This window comes from Mustela nigripes, chromosome 9, assembly GCF_022355385.1.
Source record: "Mustela nigripes isolate SB6536 chromosome 9, MUSNIG.SB6536, whole genome shotgun sequence".
NCBI classification, from domain to species: domain Eukaryota; kingdom Metazoa; phylum Chordata; class Mammalia; order Carnivora; family Mustelidae; genus Mustela; species Mustela nigripes.
The window spans coordinates 37,462,820-37,483,163 of NC_081565.1; the positions used below are offsets into that span (position 1 = coordinate 37,462,820).

General features: G+C 53.1%; 1 protein-coding gene across 1 annotated transcript; it reads left to right on the forward strand.

The window, feature by feature from the left end:
* Positions 1–103: 103 nt before the first annotated feature.
* On the forward strand, positions 104–13,295 carry NOL6 (nucleolar protein 6). The gene is made up of 26 exons (XM_059411489.1): positions 104–415; positions 1,409–1,615; positions 1,691–1,807; positions 3,811–3,990; positions 4,791–4,959; positions 5,168–5,302; positions 5,387–5,550; positions 5,637–5,757; positions 5,963–6,021; positions 6,105–6,206; positions 6,416–6,531; positions 6,686–6,863; positions 7,245–7,367; positions 7,537–7,685; positions 7,841–7,916; positions 8,153–8,293; positions 8,437–8,554; positions 8,636–8,790; positions 8,894–9,057; positions 9,396–9,548; positions 9,781–9,878; positions 10,637–10,761; positions 10,887–10,976; positions 11,394–11,588; positions 11,708–11,809; positions 12,029–13,295. Exons 1-26 carry the CDS (start codon positions 362–364, stop codon positions 12,176–12,178), a joined length of 3,441 nt encoding a protein of 1,146 aa, XP_059267472.1. The 5' UTR covers positions 104–361; the 3' UTR covers positions 12,179–13,295.
* The last annotated feature ends 7,049 nt before the right edge of the window (positions 13,296–20,344 follow it).

Genomic DNA, 20,344 nt, shown 5'->3' on the forward strand with positions numbered 1-20,344 from the left:
AAAAGAGAGCGACTGATAAACTGAAGGCAGGCTTCCGGTCTGGCGTCGCAAAGAGACCGTAAATGGGAGAATCCAGTTTGGCCCCTCCCCCATGATGGGCGGTCCTGGGGAGTGACAGATGCCAATGGCCAGCGATTCTTCCGGCACTCACCTAATGGCTCTGGAACTGGGCGGAGTCCTGCGGCACGAGGCTTGTCCCCACGCGGTGCAGGGAGTTTACTGCAAACCGTCGGCAGTTTTATTGCCAGGCTTCTGTAATTCTGCGGGGGGGCTTGGGTACTTTTGCCAACGTGGGAAGAATTTGTGCAGAGTACGCAGGCTTTGAATCCGAAGTGCTGGAGCAAGACCTGGACCCAGAGTTATGGGGCCGGCGCCCACGGGAGGGCAGGATCGCGGAGCTGCTGGGGAGCCAGAGGTGGGTGAGCTGTATGGGAGGAAAGAGGACTTTCCGCGTGCCAGAGGTGGCAGAGACTGGCAGTTCGCTGACGAGGGGCGCGAAGGCGGTCGCTTCTGGAAGAGCCTTATTCCATCACGTTTCCAGTCTGGGGCACCGAGACCGCCAGGGGAGACGGAACCTAGCGTTATTTGGATAGAAGCAGTAAAGCTTATTAAAGCCTACTCCTTCGAGAACTATGCACTTGGAAGTTAAGACCAAACCAGGTCATTTTCCTAACCAGGTCTTCCTCGTCATTGTGTGAGATCTAACCTTTTGTGCCCGGTTCTGTGTTCGCCGCTTTAACAGGGCACAGGGTGGTGCTTCTGGAACCCTTCAGTAGAGCTCTCACCCGTGTGGGACCGTGGAGTGGGGGCGGGGCTCAGGGCTGTAGGGCAGAAGGTTTGGGATCCTACAGACCAGGCTGTGAAGCCTGCTTACAGTATATGCATACTAACTGTGGAACCTTGAGCTCAGGGGCTCCTTTCAAGTGTGTATTTTCTTTTGGGATTACTGAGGATTGGATGACTTACTGAGTATATTTTACAGAGGCTACTTATACTGATGTAGTCTATAGTCAGGCTTCCTGGCAGGGGTAGAGCCTGAGCAAGAGTGGAGGTGGCATTTGCAGATTCCCAGGACTAACTGAGCAGAAGAGGAAGCTCCCTGGTGCATAGTACCGAAAATACAAGGAGCTCAAGCATTGCTTAGGCTCATTCAACTACTAACCCTACGAACTCCAGGCAGGGCTTCATGCTTGTGCTGTCACATAGAGGAGCCCTCAACTCAAGGTATTTTCAGCCTAGAGCTCAGTAATGTTCTTCTAAGTAATGATAATCCTGAGTTTTACAGTTGGACTCCCATTCAAAAGAGTGAACAGGAGCCTGTGAAGATTCTGCCCACATCCTATCAAGGTGGCACTTCAGGCAGTGGATGCTGTGACCTCACAGTGGCTTCTCTCCTCATTGGCCACAGGAGATGGAACCAGCTCCAGAAAGCACAGGCAAGGAGGGAAAGAAGGAGTCCTCAAAGAAGCGTAACTTGGGGGGGCCTCCAGTGGAGGGCCTCCTGCAGCCAGTGAAGCTTAGCCGGGCAGAACTGTATAAGGAGCCCACCAATGAGGAGCTGAATCGGCTTCGGGAGACTGAGAGTCTCTTCCATTCCAGCTTGCTTCGCTTACAGGTACTATTGGGTGGCTGGGGCTTTGGTTAGATGGTGGGCCCGGAACCCTGATGCTGAACGACTCTGTTTTTTCAGGTAGAGGAGCTACTAAAGGAAGTGAGGCTACCAGAGAAGAAGAAGGAGCGGATTGATACTTTCCTACGGGAGGTCAACCAGCGGGTCCTGAGGGTGCCCTCAACTACTAAGACAGAGGTGAAGAAATGGAAAGCCCCGGAGAGGTCCTCAGTGTGGGGATCTGAAACAGGGCCTCCTCTTCTCCAGAGGGGGTGGGGTGCTAAGGAGCTCATTTTCGCTGCCAGGAGGCTCAACTGAAAGTCCAGTCAGCCATGTGTTCATTTGTTCAGCAAACACTTAGTTCCTTGCAGTACTTGTATTCTTAGGATACATTAGTGAACAAAGTGGTCTGTTTTCTAGTGTTGGACTGAGAGATAGTAGATAATAAGCATGGCAGGTAAACCGTGTGGCAATGTTAGAAAGTGGTAAGCACTATGGGCAAAGGAGAAAGTAGGGTAAGGTAAGGGAATTGTGGGGATATCAGAGGATGGGAGTGGTCTGCAACTTTAAATAGGGTGGTTCAGGTAGGCCCCATTGAAGTGACATTAGTGTGAAGATTTGAAGGAAGTGAGTCAGCCATATGGATACCTAAGGGAGGAAGAATGTGCCAGGAAGGGGAAACAGTCAACACAAAGGCTCAAATGTAGGAGTAAGTCTGGTATATTCCTTGGATTGAAAGAGGAGAAAATAGGAGATGAGTTCAGAAAGGCAATGGGGGAAGGGGGCATTTCACGGAGGGCCTTATATGTAGAAATAAGGACTTTGGCTGTTGCTCTGGATGAAATGAGAAACCACCGATGGGACATTTTTTGGTAGAGCAGTGATGTGATCTAATTCCATTTAAAAAAAATTTTTTTTTTAAAAATATTTTATTTATTTATTTGACAGACAGAGATCACAAGTAGGAAGAGAGGCAGGCAGAGAGAGAGAGAGGAGGAAGCAGGCTCCCTGCAGAGCAGAGAGCCTGATGTGGGGCTCGAACCCAGGACCCTGGGATCATGACCTGAGCTGAAGGCAGAGGCTTTAACCCACTGAGCCACCCAGGCGCCCCTCTAATTTCATTTTTAAAAACGTTCTCAGGGTGCCTTAGTAGCTCAGTTGGTTAAGCCACTGCCTTTGGCTCAAGTGGTGATCCCGGAGTCCCGGGACTGAGTCTCACATCAGGCTCCCACTCAGACTGTTGTGTTAGTAGAATGCAGGAACGCGTGAGTGGCTCAGTTGGTTAGGTATCTGCCTTTGGCTCCCGTCATGATCCCAGGGTCCTGGGATCCAGTCTTGCATCGGCCTTCTTGCTCATAAGGGAGCCTGCTTCTCCCTGACAAATAAAATCTTTTTTTTTTTTTTAAGATTTTATTTATTTATTTGATAGAGATCACAAGGAGGCAGAGCAGCAGGCAAAGAGAAAGAGGAAGGGAAGCAGGCTCCCTGCCGAGCAGAGAGTCCAATGCGGTCCTGGGCTCAATCCCAGGACCCAGGGATATGACCTGAGCCAAAGGCAGAGGCTTTAACCCACTGAGCCACCCAGGTGCCCCTGACAAATAAAATCCTAAAAAAAAAAAAAAAAGTAGAATGGCGGTAGATAAAGATGAAATCAGGGAGACTAGTTAGAGACCTATTATGTGGTGATCCCCAAGAAAGTGGTAGTATCTCAGACTAGAATGGAGAAGTAGAGAAGTGGTCAGTGTCTAGATGCTCTTGAAAGTGGAATGGGTGTTCTTTTTTTTTTTTTTTTTTTTTAAAGATTTTATTTATTTATTTGACAGAGAGAGATCACAAGTAGGCAGAGAGGCAGGCAGAGAGAGAGAGGAGGAAGCAGGCTCCCCGCCGAGCAGAGAGCCCGATGTGGGACTTGATCCCAGGACCCTGAGATCATGACCCGAGCCGAAGGCAGCGGCTTAACCCACTGAGCCACCCAGGCGCCCGGAATGGGTGTTCTTAATGGAGATGAGTGAAGGTGATTTAAATGTTTTGGGCTTGAACAACTGGTATGAAGTTGCCTTTATAAGGAGGATATGTTTACAGAAAGACTAGGAGTTTTCAAATATGTTGAAGTGTTTAATTTCAGATGTCTACTAGACGTCAAGGGGGACATGTCAGAAAGGCAATCAGATTAATATGTATCACTGTCTCTGTCCCCACAGCTGACTGACCAGACCTGGCTCCCAGCTGGGGTTCGAGTACCCCTCCACCAAGTGCCCTATCCCGTGAAGGGCTGTTTCCGCTTCCTGCCTCCAGCCCAGGTCACTGTTGTGGGCAGCTACCTTTTGGGTACCTGCATCCGGCCGGACATCAATGTGGACATGGCAGTGACCATGCCCAGGGTGAGGTCCAGTATTTGGGTGATGAGGGACCTTTTCCTTGACCACCTGCAAATTCCTGGGTCCCTCTTTCTTTCCCATTTGCCACTTGCCAGGAGGTTGAAATCTGAACTGGAAAAAGGGCAGAGGTGCCTGGGTGGCTCAGTTGGTTAAGTGTCTACCTTCGGCTCAGTCATGATCCCAGGGTCCTGGGATTGAGCCCCACATTGGGCTCCCAGCTCAGTGAGGAGCCTGCTTCTCCCTCTCACTCCTGTTCATGCTCTCGCTCTCTCAAATAAATAAAATCTTAAAAAAACAACAAACAAACAAAATTTGTTCTTTTGCTGTCCTCTTGAGGGCAGCTTAAATGTGCCCTTGGATCAGTTGCTGCTGTTTGGAACTTTGCGTTGCTTGTCTGAGAGCTAAGTATATTGTTGTTAGCCCTGGTTCAGACACTCTGGCCAGGAAGGATCCCTGAGGTTTCTTTTTCTTTCTTTCTTTCTTTTTTTTTTTTTTTTAAATTTTGTTTATCTATTTGGCACAGAGAGAGAGATCAGACAGAGTAGACAGAGAGGCAGACAGAGAGAGAAGGGGAAGCACGCTCCCCGCTGAGCAGAGAGCCTGATGTGGGGCTCAATCCATGGACCCTGAGACCATGACCTGAGCTTGAAGGCAGAGGCTTAACCCTCCGAGCCACCCAAGTGCCCCAGATATCTCTGAGGTTTCTAACTGTGATTCACCTTGGCTTCATCCTGCACCCCCAGCTCTCTAACAACTAGCAGTTAAGTGCCTGGTCATCTCTCCCTTCTTGTGACCCTCCCCAGGAGATCCTACAGGACAAGGATGGGTTGAACCAGCGCTACTTCCGCAAGCGCGCTCTCTACCTGGCCCATTTGGCTCACCATCTGGGCCAAGACCCCCTCTTTGGCAGTGTTCGCTTCTCCTATACCAACGGCTGCCACCTGAAACCCTCATTGCTTCTTCGGCCCCCTGGTGAGAGGCACACACTGGGCCAAAGGCAAAGTCTGGGGTGACAAATCTAGTGGGGAAGGGGTGGGGACCTCAAGTCCAAGGTGAGTGGTTTGGGCCTCAGGTTTGAAGGACAGATTCTAAGGTGGGAGAAGGGCGTGGGCCCTCACGTAGGAGGAGGGTGGTACAGGGCACCCCCTGGCAGGATCTCAGCCCTCCCTGTCTCCCCCAGGGAAGGATGAGCGCCTGGTCACCGTACGTCTGCATCCGTGCCCTCCACCTGACTTCTTCCGCCCCTGCCGCCTGTTGCCGTCTAAGAACAACGTGCGCTCTGCCTGGTACCGAGGGCAGAGTTCCCCAGGGGATGGTAAGCAGGCAGTGTTATCAAGGTAGAGCTGAAGGGAAGGATGTTGTGGGGATTTCTCCTCCCAAGGCTTCCCCTCTCCCACAGGTAGCCCGGAGCCTCCCACCCCCCACTATAACACGTGGGTCCTGCAGGACATGACCCTTGAGTCCCATATGCAGCTGCTGTCCACTGTGCTGGGCTCAGCCTTGGGGCTGAAGGATGGTGTGGCACTTTTGAAGGTCTGGCTGCGGCAGCGGGAACTGGACAAGGTGAGCTGGGAGTGACGCAGCCTCCCTGCTTCTCTGGGTGGCGGGCTGGCCCTAAGCTTGGGCCTCTCTCTCCATCTCATTTTCAGGGCCTGGGAGGGTTCAGTGGGTTCCTTGTCTCCATGCTGGTTGCCTTCCTTGTGTCCACACGGAAAATCCACACCACTATGAGTGGCTACCAGGTCCTGAGGAGCGTCTTGCAGTTTCTGGGTAAGGTGGCTAAGGATTCCACTCTTCCTGTGAGTCTCTCATCCTACCAGGGATCATTCAGTTTGTTGCCATCAGACAGTTGAACAAACTGAATTCTGGAGGCAGGCAGTTGTAGTCACCTGACCAGAGGGACAGTGTCATTAGGGCTGGGTCCCCTGGGAAGAAGATACCGTCTGATACACCCATCTTCTCTGGCTCACTTCAGCCACCACAGATTTGACAGTCAACGGGATCAGCCTATGTCTCAGCTCAGATCCCTCCTTGGTGAGTGGGGCAGGGTTGGGTCTGGACAAGGAGGCTTGATGGTAAGGCCCCAACCCTAACTGATTTCTCTCTGTGCCTCCAAGCCGGCCCTGGCTGACTTCCACCAGGCCTTCCCTGTTGTCTTCCTGGACTCCTCAGGCTTTCTCAATCTCTGTGCTGATGTTACTGCCTCTACTTACCACCAGGTACCAATCCAGTCGTCTCCCACTCCTGGGTACCCCTCAATGTCCTGGTCCAGATTCTTTCCCTTCTGCCAGTCCCAGAGCCCCAGAAACTCCTCTCCAAAGAGCTTAGGTCAGGCATGTCTCTTGGTCTGAGCCCTCAGGTCAATGAAGAGAGGGGTAGAGTGGTGATAGTTTCACATGTGAGTTCCCTGTTTATCCTGTGTCCCCAGGTACAGCATGAGGCACGGCTGTCTATGGCATTGCTGGACAGTAGAGCTGATGACGGATTCCAGCTTCTGTTGATGACTCCCAAACCCATGATCCGGGCTTTTGACCATGTCTTGCAGTAAGTTTAGGGGTGGCAGGCTATGTCAGTGGGGCCTTTTCCCCTGGGGCTGCAGTGATGGGGCAGATGTTTAGATCTTCCTTGTTTTGAGGGGGGTGGCCTTTGGGGTCAGCAGCACCTCATTCTGTCTCTTTGTCCCTCTGTGCCCCTCTAGCATCCATCCATTGAGTCGCCTACAAGCAGCATGTCACCGGCTAAAGCTGTGGCCAGAGCTGCAGGATCTTGGTGGGGACTATGTTTCTGCTGCTTTGGGCTCCCTGACCACGCTCCTGGAGCAGGGTCTGGGGTCCCATCTGCACCTGCTGGCCCATTCTCGGCCCCCAGTGTCAGAGGTGAGGTGCTGTGGGGGTGGGGAGTTTGTGGGCTTAAGGAGGACTAGATCCAGAGTCCCATGGGATACAAAAGACACCATTCCTCTAGCTAGATCTACCTACCTACCTTTCTATATTTCTTCTTTCTTTCTTTTTTTAATCCATTACAGACAGAGAGTGTGTGCAAGCAGGGGGAGGGTCAGAGGCAGAGGGAGAAGCAGGCTCCTCACTGAGCGGGGAGCCCAATGTGAGGTTTGATTCCAGGATCCTGGGATCATGACCCAAGCTGAAGGCAGACACTTGACCAACTGAGCCACCCAGGTGCCCCTAGATCTTTAGATCTGGGTTTTCGCTCAAGCGGGGGCATTCTTGAGTTGAGCTTTGCCTTTTTATACCCTTCAGTGGGACCTCAGCCAAGATCCACCAAAGCACAGAGACTCTGGGACCCTGACCCTGGGATTGCTCCTCCGGCCTGAGGGGCTGACCAGTGTCCTTGAGCTGGGTCCAGAGGCCAACCAGCCTGAGGTGAGGAGCCGTGGGGTCTGGGGATGATTTGGGCCTGTCTTGAGAAGTCCAAGCCGTGCGCTGGCAGAAGTGTGGATTATCCTTATGCCACTTAGATTGCAGTCTTTCAGGGGTTTCTGATAGAGCCCATCTTTGTTGATTTCTCCTACCACCCATTGCCTTTCCTCAGGCTTCTGACTTCCGCCGGTTCTGGGGATCTCGCTCAGAGCTTCGGCGTTTCCAGGATGGAGCCATTCGGGAAGCTGTGGTTTGGGAAGCAGGCTCTATGGCCCAGAAGCGCCTTATTCCCCACCAAGTGGTCACCCACCTCTTGGCACTGTGAGTCTTAGCATCTGGATGCCGGGAAGTAGCCATGGATTGGGGAGCCTTTTAGGAGAGTCTGGCCTAGGCTTTGGGCTGAGCAGCTAAAGTCCAGTCGCTTATTCCAGTAGCCTCAATGCCCACACTGAGTCTGTGCTATGCCCCTTTCCCAGCCATGCCAACATCCCAGAGACCTGTGTCCACTATGTGGGGGGCCTTCTGGACACATTGATCCAAAGCCCAAAAGAGGTAAGGGTTGTGTGTCAGGGCTGGGGTCAAGGTGGAGGGTGGTTGCTGAGCAGCCTGTGGGGTGGAATTAAGTAGCTATACCTGAGCCAGACTGCACTTCCCATAGTGTCCAGCAGAGGGGATGCTGGCTCTACCACAGCCTTAGCTGTGGTAAAATCCCAGGTGGGTGGGGGTGGAGTGGGGGAGGGGGATGGGTTCCTAGGGTCCTGGTCTCCTGACTGTATTCTCCTTCTTAGACCTCCAGCACAGGTGAGGAGGCCCTGGCAGCAGCTGTGCGTTGCTATGATGACCTCAGTCGCCTCCTGTGGGGGCTGGAAGGTCTCCCGCTGACTGTGTCTGCTGTGCAGGGAGCTCACCCAGTGCTGCGGTATACTGAGGTGAGGTGCAAGGGGACAGGGAGCCCTTTCTGCTTGGTGACCCCTTCGCCTCTGCCCCACCCACCCAGTATTGCCCCTTTCCAATTCCCATGTTCACTCTCCCCCTGTCTCAGGCCCCTTCCTCAGCCCTACTTCTTCCATAGGTGTTTCCACCTACCCCAGTCAGGCCAGCCTACTCCTTCTACGAGCAGCTTCGAGAGCGGGCCTCGCTGTTACCCCGGCCTGACAAGCCCTGTCCAGCCTACGTGGAGCCCATGACCGGTGAGGATCCTCTTGGGAGGGATGAGATGAAACTTTCCCACTCCAGCCCACAGTCTCGAGAACTCTTACTTTTCTTCCTAGTGGTATGTCACCTGGAGGGCAGTGGTCAGTGGCCACAGGATGCTGAGGCCATACGGCGGGTCCGAGCTGCCTTCCAGCTGCGCCTGGCAGAGCTGCTGACACAACAGCACGGGCTGCAGTGTCGTGCCACGGCCACACACACAGACGTCCTCAAGGTTAGGCTGGTGCAGGGTCAGGAGGCCCCAGGGAGGGAGGAGATGGGGTGTGAGGGTGCTCCAGGCTGACCTGGATCTCTCACCCCATCCCCTCTTCCACCAGGATGGGTTCGTGTTCCGGGTTCGTGTGGCCTATCAGCGGGAGCCCCAGATCCTGAGGGAAATGCGGAGCCCTGAGGGGATGATCTCCTTGAGGGACACACCTGCCTCTCTCCACCTCGAGAGGGAGACGAGGCACTTGCCCCTGCTCACCAGCGCCTTGCATGGGTATGGCCCTGTCTGAGAGGCCAGATGTTATAATAGAGACAGGAGTTATGGAGTCAGGCAAATTCTAGAACCTTCGCCCTGCCACTTCACTGGCTATGTCCTTTTTGGGCAGGGCAGGCCCCCTGCTCCGGCCTTATTTCTTCTCATGTGTAAAATGGGAATTTTAGAGGACCAACCTGTTGGCATTAGATAGGGGTATGTGAGATTCTGTATAGAGTGTGTTAGCACAGAAGGAGACTTCAGGGAAAGGTTGAGTGGAGAGTGGTGGTGGAGATGAAGTACTGTTCTAGGGCCCTGATGTCCTGAGGCTCATTGCCACTACTCTTCCCCATCCGCAGGCTCCAGCAGCAACACCCAGCCTTCTCAGGTGTGGCGCGGCTGGTCAAGCGGTGGGTACGTGCCCAGCTTCTGGGTGCAGGGTTCACGGACGAAAGCCTGGACCTGGTGGTTGCTGCTCTTTTCCTGCATCCTGAGCCCTTCACCCCTCCCAGGTGATTCTCTCCATCTTTACCTTAGACAGAAAGTTCCCCTTGGGGCCGGCTTTCATCCCTTAAGCTATACCTTAAGAAGAAGGGAGAAGGTAGTTGAAATAGGTGACAGAAGGGGTTCTGAGACACCCTCCACCCCCTAATCCCTGCCAAGGGGTCTAGGTTGTCTAGACCACTGGGTGAGCCTTGGAATGTGTGGTTGGGCCCAAACTCTTTGCTCACTTTTTTTTCTCAGCTCCCCCCAAGTCGGCTTCCTTCGGTTCCTTTTCTTGGTATCGACCTTTGATTGGAAGAACAACCCTCTTATTGTCAACCTCAACAACGAGCTCACTGGTAAGTGGTAGGACTGGGGTCAGACTACTGCAGGAAAGACGGCTTATGGATTGCAGAGTAGGGCACATGAGGTTCTCCCTGTCAGTCTGTGAGGTGCCTTTATGTGTGTGTGCCCAACCTTTCCCGGATATTTGTGCTTGACCCCAGTGGCCTTGGTGTGGGGGAATTACTAGGAAGAAGAGGCCCAGTCCAAGTCTTTAGGGAGTTCTGAGGCTGGAGAGCTATGGTTTGCTCACACGATGATCAGAAACAGAATGGGCTAAGGGTGGTAAGCAGGCTACCTGGTGGGGGCTGTGAAGGGAAGAAGGGAGTAGAAGGGGACACTGAATGCTGGGTCAGAAGTCTTGTGTGGAGCAGGAAAGGGCCCAGATTAGATGCCCAGACCTCTTGGGGAGTGGGGGTGATGATTTCCAGTTGTAACATGAGGAGCTCCTGGTCCCAGCAGAGAGGAGGGTGTCAGCTTCCTAATTCCCCAGGTGTGTGGGAGCATAGGGTGGGAGGGGGTCAGGGGCAGGCCTCAGCTTGTGCAAGCCCGGAAACTAGACTGGGGTGCCAGGCAGTGGAAAATTCTGCCTCTGGGCCGAGCTTGGGAGTTTAGTGCCCCACCCAACAGGGGCAGACATGGTGTCCTTTTCATTGCTTTTGTCTGTTGGGGGAGGGCCATCAGAAAATCCCTGCGATGGGCCAGCAGAAGACCTGGGGCTGTAGAACATGTCGGGAAAGGAGCAGGCTGACCCAGGACCCCGTCTTGTTCACAGTGGAGGAGCAGGGAGAGATCCGCGGTGGCTTCCTGGCAACTCGGACACAACTCCCGGTCATGGTCATCATTACACCCCAGGATCGTAAAAACTCTGTATGGACACAGGATGGACCCACGCCCCAGGTGCAATCCCATTCCTACTTCCAAATTTGTGTTTTTCTTCCCCTAAGGAAAAAGTAGGCCCAGTCCGACCGCAGAGAGACCCGTGGTTAGGTCTGATCTGTTTGCTGTATGTGTATCCCCTCTAGATTCTACAGCAGCTTGTAGTCCTGGCCGCTGAGGCCTTGCCTGTCCTAGAGAAGCAGCTAATGGATCCCCAGGGGCCTGGAGACATCAGGGTAAGCCCCTGACCAAGAGTGGCTCTGGGGTTCTGGGGAGTCTGCCTTTGAACATTGGAAGTCTGGAGGTGTGGGGGCCCTCACTGGATGCTCTGTCTTCTTGTTTGGTGAGACTGAATCCACAGAAGGCATCAGAGCTGCCCACGGTGCCTGACAGTGCTGGAGCCTGCAGGACAACCAGGGTCCTGGCTCTCTCCAGGCTGCATACCTCTAGCCTCTGCTCCTCCTGAGAGGGTGAAGCTGACCCCAGCTGGGGCTTGGTGTTCCCACCTTCAGATGAGCATTTGGGCCCATATTGGGGGGTGGGTAGTGACAGACAAAAGAGGAGGAGGAAACCGAGGTGGGCATGTAGGAGGCTTTGTGGTCCACCTCTCAACTCCCAGTGGGCACTGCTGACCCTGTCCTACCCTTCCTTAGACGGTGTTCCGGCCGCCCTTGGATTTGTATGATGTGCTGATCCGCCTTTCTCCCCGCCACATCCCCCGGCACCGCCAAGCCGTGGACTCGCCAGCTGCCTCCTTCTGCCGTGGCCTGCTCAGTGAGCCAGGGCCAACTTCCCTGATGCCTGTGCTGGGCTATGATCCTCCTCAGCTCTATCTGGCACAGCTCAGGGTAGGCCCTAAGGGACTGACTAAACCTGGGGAGGGGACTTCCAAGTGAACCTGGGGCCATGGAGGTGATTCTCAGGTGTCCAACACCTGTAGTCTTATCTGTGTCCTGCCCTTTCCTAGGAGGCCTTTGGGGACCTGGCCCTTTTCTTCTATGACCAGCATGGTGGAGAGGTGATCGGTGTTCTCTGGAAGCCCAGCAGCTTCCAGCCCCAGCCCTTCAAGGTGTGCTGGCTGGTGAAACGTGTGTTCGTGAGTGTGTGCTTACAGTTCCTTGTGGGCACGCCTGTCTGTATGTGGCGTGCTCTCTGAGTGACCGTGGGTCAGGTGTGGAGCACGTGTCTTGCATGTCTGTCTCCACTACTGCTGTTCCCCTCCGCTGCCCATGTGTTGTCTCTTGTGTACCTTTAGGACACTCAGTCCACATTTCTCTGCTTCCCCTAGGCCTCCAATGTGAAGGGGCGCATGGTGACGTCTCGAGGTGGGGAGCTGGTGATGGTGCCCAATGTGGAAGCAATCCTGGAGGACTGGGCCATCCTCGGTGAAGGCCTGGTGCAGGCCGTGGAGGCCCGAAGTGAGAGGTGGACCGTGTGATCTCCAGCCCTAGGAGCAAGCTGTAGGTGACAGCTGGACTTCAAACCTCTGGAATGGCATGACCTCCACCCTTGCCACATATGGATCCTTTGTGGAGTACCTGCCAGTCTGAATGCACTGAGATGTTCCCCCAAAGAAGCCCTGCTCCAGTTTTCTGTCTGATGCCTCAGCACTGGGGCAGGGGCCTGGGATCCTAGAGAGTTCCCTGGGCCTGTCTGAACTCCCAGAAGAGGAGGGTGAGCCAGCTCAGAGAGGGAGCTAAATGAACCCAGAAGATCCATCTACCTGTCAGCCCTGGCCTGGGCTTCTTTTTATCTTCCTAGGATGTTTCCAGAAGCTTGGAGAGGAGGACATGTGTCCAGGGCTGAGGCTCTGTCTCCTTCCTGTTGCCAGGACATGTGCCTAGATCTTACAGTATGCCCTTCAGTGTAGGGTCTGAACTTTAAATAGGGCCCAGAGGGGGACAGCTGGTCCTCTAGTCCAGGAAAGCTGCAGAGAGCACCTGTGCTGTGCTGGCTGCTCAGTGTCTCAGTCCCTCTGGCTCTGTACCTCTGCCCATTCATGTCACAAACTGCCCCCACCTTGTCCCTGCAGCGGGCGTGCAGAGGAGAGCAAGACCCTGATCCTGCTCTCCAGGAGCTCTCCATATGGGGGGCGGGTAGTGGGGTTGCTGCCTCCTTTCAGCCCAGTACACACCCCCTTCCGGCAGCCTCTCCCTTCTCCATCTCCCCTAATCCTGGATGTTTTACAGACTCAGCTCAAATAGTGCTTCCTCCAACCCTTCTCACACCCCCAGTCTGAGGTGCTCTTTTCTCTGAAACATTGGAGCAGTTTTTGTGTGTTCAGCTTACTTGGTGGTCACATTCAGTGGCATGCACCCTTCTGTTGTCTTAAACTTGGATCTTAAATTAAATTACTTTTGGGGCACCTGGGTGGCTCAGTTGTTAGGTGTCTGCCTTTGGCTTAGGTCAGGATCTCAGGGTCCTGGGATCGAGTCCCATGTTGGGCTCCCTGCTCAGCAGGAAGCCTGCTTTTCCCTCTTCCGCTCCTCCTGCTTGTGTTCCCTCTCTTGCTGTGTCTCTGTCAAATAAATAAAATCTTAAAAAGAAAAAAAAAAATCACTTACTTTCCCCATGTTCTTGGCTCTTCTGCTTTCTTCACATGGTTTTAACCTTGTCTTCTACACATAAGCTCTTTGGGGGCACGTGACATGTAGAGTTCTTGGTGCCTTTGTGGCACCGAGGACAGCGCTGTGCTCAAGAAGGGTACAGATGTGTACAGAGGGCTGATGGGAGCAAGCACCAGACTTCAAAGAAAATCACGATTTTTACTCTGCCTAGAATGCGTGGGGTGGTGATGGTGAGCGGATAGTCATAGAGGGCTCGGTAAATGCTGGGTGCTATTAGGTTTTTTACATATCTTCTGTGTGGGAATGTGCTCACACAGTAATACCAGCCCCATGAAGTATGTGCTTTGACTTCTCATCTGAATGAAGGAGCAGGTTCAGCAGCAGGCAGGCCCTTGGCTGCCTGGTCATCAGCCTTCATCCTCAAGATGATAAGCCATTTATGGGAACCCTGATCTCCTTTTATCCCAATTTTGTGAGTCTTTGTGAACCTATGCCAGTCCCTAGCTGTCACTGTTAAGGGATTAGAAATGGGCATAGAGAATATACCGTTGGGCTGTGTGTGTGAGCTGAAATTGGCATTTCCCCATAATCCACAAAGGAAAGCACGAAAGGCTTCACTGTCAGAGAAACAAATACCTTTCAGCGCTCATGGACCTTGGGTGTGTGGTTGTCCCTAGCTGCTCCTCACTCACTTTTCCCCACAGCCCATCCCTGAGGCTCTGAGGAGGGACAGTGCTGGCCTACTTCAGGCAGTCCTGCTTCATGCAAAGGTCAGCTTCAGTCCTTGGTTTCTGGCCTTTCCACAATTCAGTTCTAGAGGATCCCAGTGCAGGAAGGAACAGAATCGGCTCCTAGGGAGAATAGCAGGTGGCTCCGAGAGGGGAAGACAGTGGTCTCCACTCTCGAGATGAGCCCTGGCCCTGCTACCTCCTCATGTGTCCTCGGGCAGGTCACACACCCTTGCTGAGCTCAGCCTTCCCACCTTGAAAATGGGCATGGTACTGGCTTTTTCGGGTGCACAACGTGGCAAGGGAGGAGGCCAGAAGACTCAAACTCAAGAGCTGGGCCATCCTTTCTGCACTCCCTGCTTAGTTTAGAGGGTGGGGTGTGGAGAGTGCTAGAAGCCCAGCCCCTAATCTCAGTCCCTCATACTGCAGCCCCAAGCCGTTTTCCTCATATCTCTGGGAAGTAGGTGAGGAGGCGGTGTGGTCTAAGATGATCTGGAAGTGGGGGTGGCCTGAGGAGCTGGACCTTCATTGGAAGGGAAGGAGAGAAGACTAGAAGGAACTGTGTAAGTGAAGGTGTAGGTTACAGCTCCCCGTGGGTGCGTCTGCCTCTGTGAGCTTCTGCATTTAACTTTGAAGGTGGACAGGGATGGGGTGGGAGTCTGTCTGATGTATGGATTTGTCTGCTCCGTGTTGGCGGGTGTGGATATGTCTGTATGCTCCAGTCTGTGTGCACATTTTTGCCTCTAATTCTGAGTTGCTGTAAAAGGGGAAATATTTTTTTAATCTTAATTTTAATTAATTAATTAATTATTTTTGACAGAGAGAGAGAGAGAGAGCACAAGCAGGTAGAGCAGCTGGCAGGGGGAGAGGGAGAAGCAGGCCCTTCGTGGAGGAGAAAGCCCAATGCGGCTCTTGATCCTGGGAACCTGGGATCATGACCTGAGTAGAAGGAAGACGCCCAACCCACTGAGCCAGCCAGGCACCCAAATCTTTTTTTTAAAGATTTTATTTATTTGTTTGACCACAAGAGACATCCCAAGTAAGCAGAGAGGCAGGCAGAGAGAGCAGGGGGAAGCAGGCTCCCCGCTGAGCAGAGAGCCCAATGCGGGGCTCAGTCACAGGACCCTGAGATCATGACATGAGCCGAAGGCAGAGGCTTAACCCACTGAGCCACCCAGGTGCCCCAGGGAGACTCTGTTTTTGAAGAGCAAGTTGGAAAAGAGCTCTCAGATAAAAGGCAAAAACTCAATTTTTTCCCTGTGGATTTAAAGGCTTTAAACAAAAGCCTTTGCCTTGGGGCTTTGGTTTCTCAGTTCTGTCAGACTTTTTATTTTTTTAAGATTTTATTTTTATTTATTTGACAGAGAGAGACACAGCGAGAGAGGGAACACAAACTGGGGGAGTGGAAGAGGGGGAAGCAGGCTCCCCACTAAGCAAAGAGCCCAATGCGGGGCTCGATCCCAGGACCCCGAGATCACAACCCGAGCTGAAGGCAGAAGCTTAACAACCGAGTCACCCAGGCACCCCTCTGTCAGACTTTCTAAGCCTGTTTACATCGTTAGATTTAGTGAACTCTCAAATGGTCTGCTCTTCTGACTGTGGTATCACCACGTCCTCCAAACCAGAATCCTTTTGGGACTTTTGGGTGATGCAGTGGGTTGGGGATCCGACTTGGTTTCAGCTCAGGTCGAGATCTCAGGGTCGTGGGATCGAGCCTTGGGGCAGACTTCACACCAAGCCAGAGTCTACTTGAGACTCTCTGTCTCCCTCTGCCCCTCCCACTCATGCTCTCTCTCTCTCTAAAATAAACAAATCTTCTAAAAAAAAAAAATTAAAAAGTATTAAACCAGAATCCTTCTAGCTGAAGACCTATTTTCCTCTGCCCCATACCTTACTTTGGAGTAGAAGAGCAAGACCCTTGGGGTCCTTGGAGCAGGTTACATTCAATGAAGTCCTGAGGGCTGCTGAGATTTGGGCTAGCCGGAGCGCCCCCACCCCAGTAAATAAACATGTAACCCCCCCAACATCCGGTACTTGCTTTGTGAGTCATAGATTAATCCAGGTGAGAGATAAAGGGGAGGGGAAGCCTGGGGCACGTGAGTCACCCCTACCCTACTCAGTAAGAGGCTAGCCTGCTTGCCCATCCCTCTGCTGCAAAGAGAGAGGAGGGAGTGTTGGGGGGAGACGGGACTCTTAGACTGCCCACGGCACTAATGGGGACCAGGGTGTTCCAAACCCAGAGGGAGACTCATTTCCCTTTCCCACTTCAGCTTCTGAGAGCAGGATGGGGAGGATAATTTTTTTTTATTTGCACGAGGCCCAGAGAGGTCAGAACTTGTCCGGGGTCACAGAGGGGGCTAGGGGTGGAGACCCAGAGAACCCAGGCATCCTGGCTCCAGGCCTTGCTGCTGAGCCTGGGTTTTCCTGCCGCCAAGGGCTGGAGTGAGGAAAATACAGGAATGGAGAGCTGAGTTCCAGATCTGTGCAGTGGGGCGGAGAGGCGTGCAAAGCCTGGCCCTGTCCCCTGTTCTGGGTCACCTGCCAGCCTTGCTGCTTCCCGTCCACCCAGGGCAGTTGACCGAAGCGGTTAGCAAGACCTAGAGGAGCAGAGTCAAGGATAGGGGAGGGATGGGGGTGTGCACACTCTGGTCCACCTTAGCTCAAGCCTAAGTCTCCTCTGTCCCCCTAGCTGACAATATGGTATTATAATCAACAAACTTGCTAAGAGATTAGACCTTAATTATTCCCGCCACTTAAGAAAGGACAATTATGTAATGGACGTCTAATTATCGCTACAATGGCAATCATATTATACGGCATAGAGAGATATGGCATCTTGGCCTTTGTCTAATCTGCCCCCACAAAATCCCCATCCCCATCTCCCAATCCATGGGGTCTCCCTGGAGTTCAGTTCCCACTGATCCCAGGTCTAGCGATCCTCAGGAAGTCATACTTGAAGTCTGACAGCAGAATCTCCTGCTGGAGCCTGTCCCCTCCCTTAGATCCTTCCCCTCGTGATGCCTCTTCCCTGGGGGCAGGCAGCTGGTAGCTGCCCTGTAATTAGCGCCCAGACTGGGCTGGGATGAGGGGAGAGAATACTGGGTCTCACACATGCCCATGACATTTCTGGAACACCAGATGGAGCCTCCTTCCACCACCTGTTCCCCATCCTTCCCTCTTCAGACCACAGGCCTCTCAGAGAGCAGTTGTCTTGGGCCCCAAATCAGGTTCAAGTTCCAGTCTTCCCAATTCTGCTTGCCTCCATTTTAGTTCCTTGCCAACCTGCCCTCTTCTCTCTGCCCCCTAAATGCCCAAATCAAATCCTCCTCACTCCCCGTAGCTATTGCCCTGCATCTGGTCTCTTTCGCTCCTCCATGGCTTCCTTCCAGGCCTCCTGGCCTCAGCCTCTTCCCTCCAACATATCCTCCACTTCACAGCTGGAGGGATCCTTCTAATGCCTTCCATTAACTGGCAGATGGAGACCATACCACTCCCCTGCTTTAAACCCTCAGGTCTCCGATCAGCTTTTATTCTTAGCAGTGAAATATTTGTCCATTATCATCCTGTTTAGAACCCTGATATAACATGGTTAAAACACTGTGCTTGAAGCAGGAGGCAGGGCCAGGGCTCTGCCTCCTTGGCATCCCTCTCCCCATTTCCAGTGGCAGAGTCACTTTGAGAACTCCCTCAGAGCCCTAGGGATTACAGAAGCACAGTTTGAGTATCTCTGGATCCTCAATAAGGTCCAGGCCCTTAGTACAGAACCCAAACTCCTTCCCCCAGTGGCTCTTCCTGGCTTGATGTACTATAGGTGCTCTCATCATGGCCTAGCCCAGCAGGCTCTCACCTTGAAGACCCTCCTTAAAATCCCCAGCCAAATGTTCCCTCCTCCAGGAAGCCCTCTAGTTGCCTCAGCCCTGCAAGAGCTTCACCCTCTCTTCTTGGCTGCAGGGATTTGCCAGGCCCTAATTCAGGCCCCTCAGGAAGCCCATGAGCTTTTCTTCCTCCTAAAACTCTGGTCATAACCCCTCATTCTCTGAGGCACCCATCCTTGTTCCAGAAGTTTCCTGCTAGTGAAGGAGACAGGAAGACAGAAAACCCAGGGGTTCTGAGGATCTGATCCCTGAGGTGTGAACCTGAGCCTTCCAGACATCCTAGGCCTGTTCACAGGGATAGCCTGGTCTGTGTCAGCTCCATGTCACTAACTCCCCTCCCCCCAGGCTGGCATGGGACAAGCCCAAAGTCTCCAGATTTCTCAACAGATCCCCATCCTCCGTCTCTGTTTTTTTTTTTTTTTAATTTTTTTTAAAATATATATTTTTTAAAGATTTTATTTGCTTGACAGACAGAGATCACAAGTAGGCAGAGAGGCAGGCAGAGAGAGAGAGAGGAGGAAGCAGGCTCCCTGCAAAGCACAGAGCCTGACGTGGGGCTCGATCCCAGGACCCTGGGACTATGACCTGAGCAGAAGGCAGAGGCTTTAACCCATTGAGCCACCCAGGTGCCCTCCGTCTCTGTTTTTTGTAAACACTGGACCCAGAGCCACAGCCAGGCCCAGGCAGGGACACACAGATATCATACAGAGCCCCTGGGACACATAAATGCACACACAGGCCCTCATGGATATACACACACATGCATGGACCCCATGGTTGTCCACGTGTCCATGCAGGCCTCCATGGATACACACACACACAGTCAAGAACACACAGGGACACGTATGCATATTCACGTAGGAGGACATGTGGCTCAGATTAAGGAGGCAGCTTCTAGAATGAGCCTTTCTTTCTATGTTGACTATGTAATACAGTTTTTAAAGCCTGAAGCACCCACAGTCTTGTTTGGTTCTTACAGAGGCCCTGGGTTGGGGGATGGGAGGACCCCATCTGGAAACTTCCAGATGACTGATGAAGAAACTGACACTCTGAGGGCTGGGAGAAGAGAGTTGTCTCTCTCTTCTCACTGGGAGAGAGACAACTCTCTTCTCCCAGTGAGAAGTGGCCAAGCCAAACCTGGAGCTGAGATTCCGGGTCTGTGAGAGGCCTCTGTCCCATCAACCTAGACTTTCTGACTCTGGGCCATTCCTCAGCAAGGATTCTAGGCCTCTGCCCCCATACCTCTTGCCTCCTCTAGGACTTTCTGCTGTCCCCAAAGGGGGGCAAGGGCACCTGAGGGACACCAGAAGGTGAACCCACAATCTTCAGGATATGGGTCTAAAGGTAGATTTTTCTCAGGTTCCAGCTGGACGTCTAGCTGGAAGTGCCAAAGGGGTAGTTTGTGTTTATGGGCTCTCTGCCATCTTGTCTGGAGACAGGGGGTGACTGTTGGCGCAGTGGGAGGAGATGCTAGCCCTCCCCCCAGTCTAGGGACGCTCATAATAGGATGATTCACCTCTGCTATCCACTCCCAATTCCAGTCTGGAGCCAGCCCCCAACTCTTGAGGCCTAGGAGCAGGAATAATGTCCAGCAGTGGCCTAAGAGTGGGACACATTCTAGAAAGGGAGCTCAAGTGTGGAGAGACTTAGTGGGTTCCTGTGTTCTGGCTCCCCACTCCTCCTATGCCTCAGACCTGAGGCTCCCTGGCTTCTCTGCCCTTCTCTACTTCTCCTCCTCATCCCCATGGGGTTTGAGAATCCCAGCTTAACACTTAGTGGCTGAGACCTTAGCAGGTAACTTCTTTTCAAACCTCAGTTTTGTCCTCTGTGAAGCGGGGAGGGATACACTCACTTTTGGGGGTTGCTTTGCAAATGGGGGGATGTGCTTTCTAAACTTGAAAATTTCTGCATGTCTGCTTTGGTCTGCCACTCCCCCCATCCACTCCAATGCTCTGGAGGAGACTAGGGGGTTTGAAGAGGCTGAGGGGACTGTAGCATGATTTGTTTTCCAATGTCTACACTCTTCTCTACCCCACTTGCTGACAGCAAGAACCATGTATCTTCTGATGGTTCAGGCTGCTCCTATTGAAGCAGAAAGAGTTTGGGGGGCAGGAAATGAAGGGTGTGCCACCACATCCCTGCCCCCTTACAGGCCCCAGCCGGCCCCTCTGGTCAAGCAGGCTTGGACCTGCATCTTTAGCCCTTCCCTTGGCTGGGAACCCACTCCCCCAGCTCTGACCTCAAGGAGTCACAGCCTCCCACAGGGTGGATGGGCGGTCAAGGCCCCTTCCTGGGCTCAGCCCTCCCGCCCAGGTGAGACATAGACCTTGCTCAAGACGCCCTGGGAGGAGGTGGTGCCTCATCTGCATCCTCCCAGAGCTCCCAGGTGGGCTGGCTTCTAGCCTGCACTTGGCACTGGTTTTCCTTCTCAAAG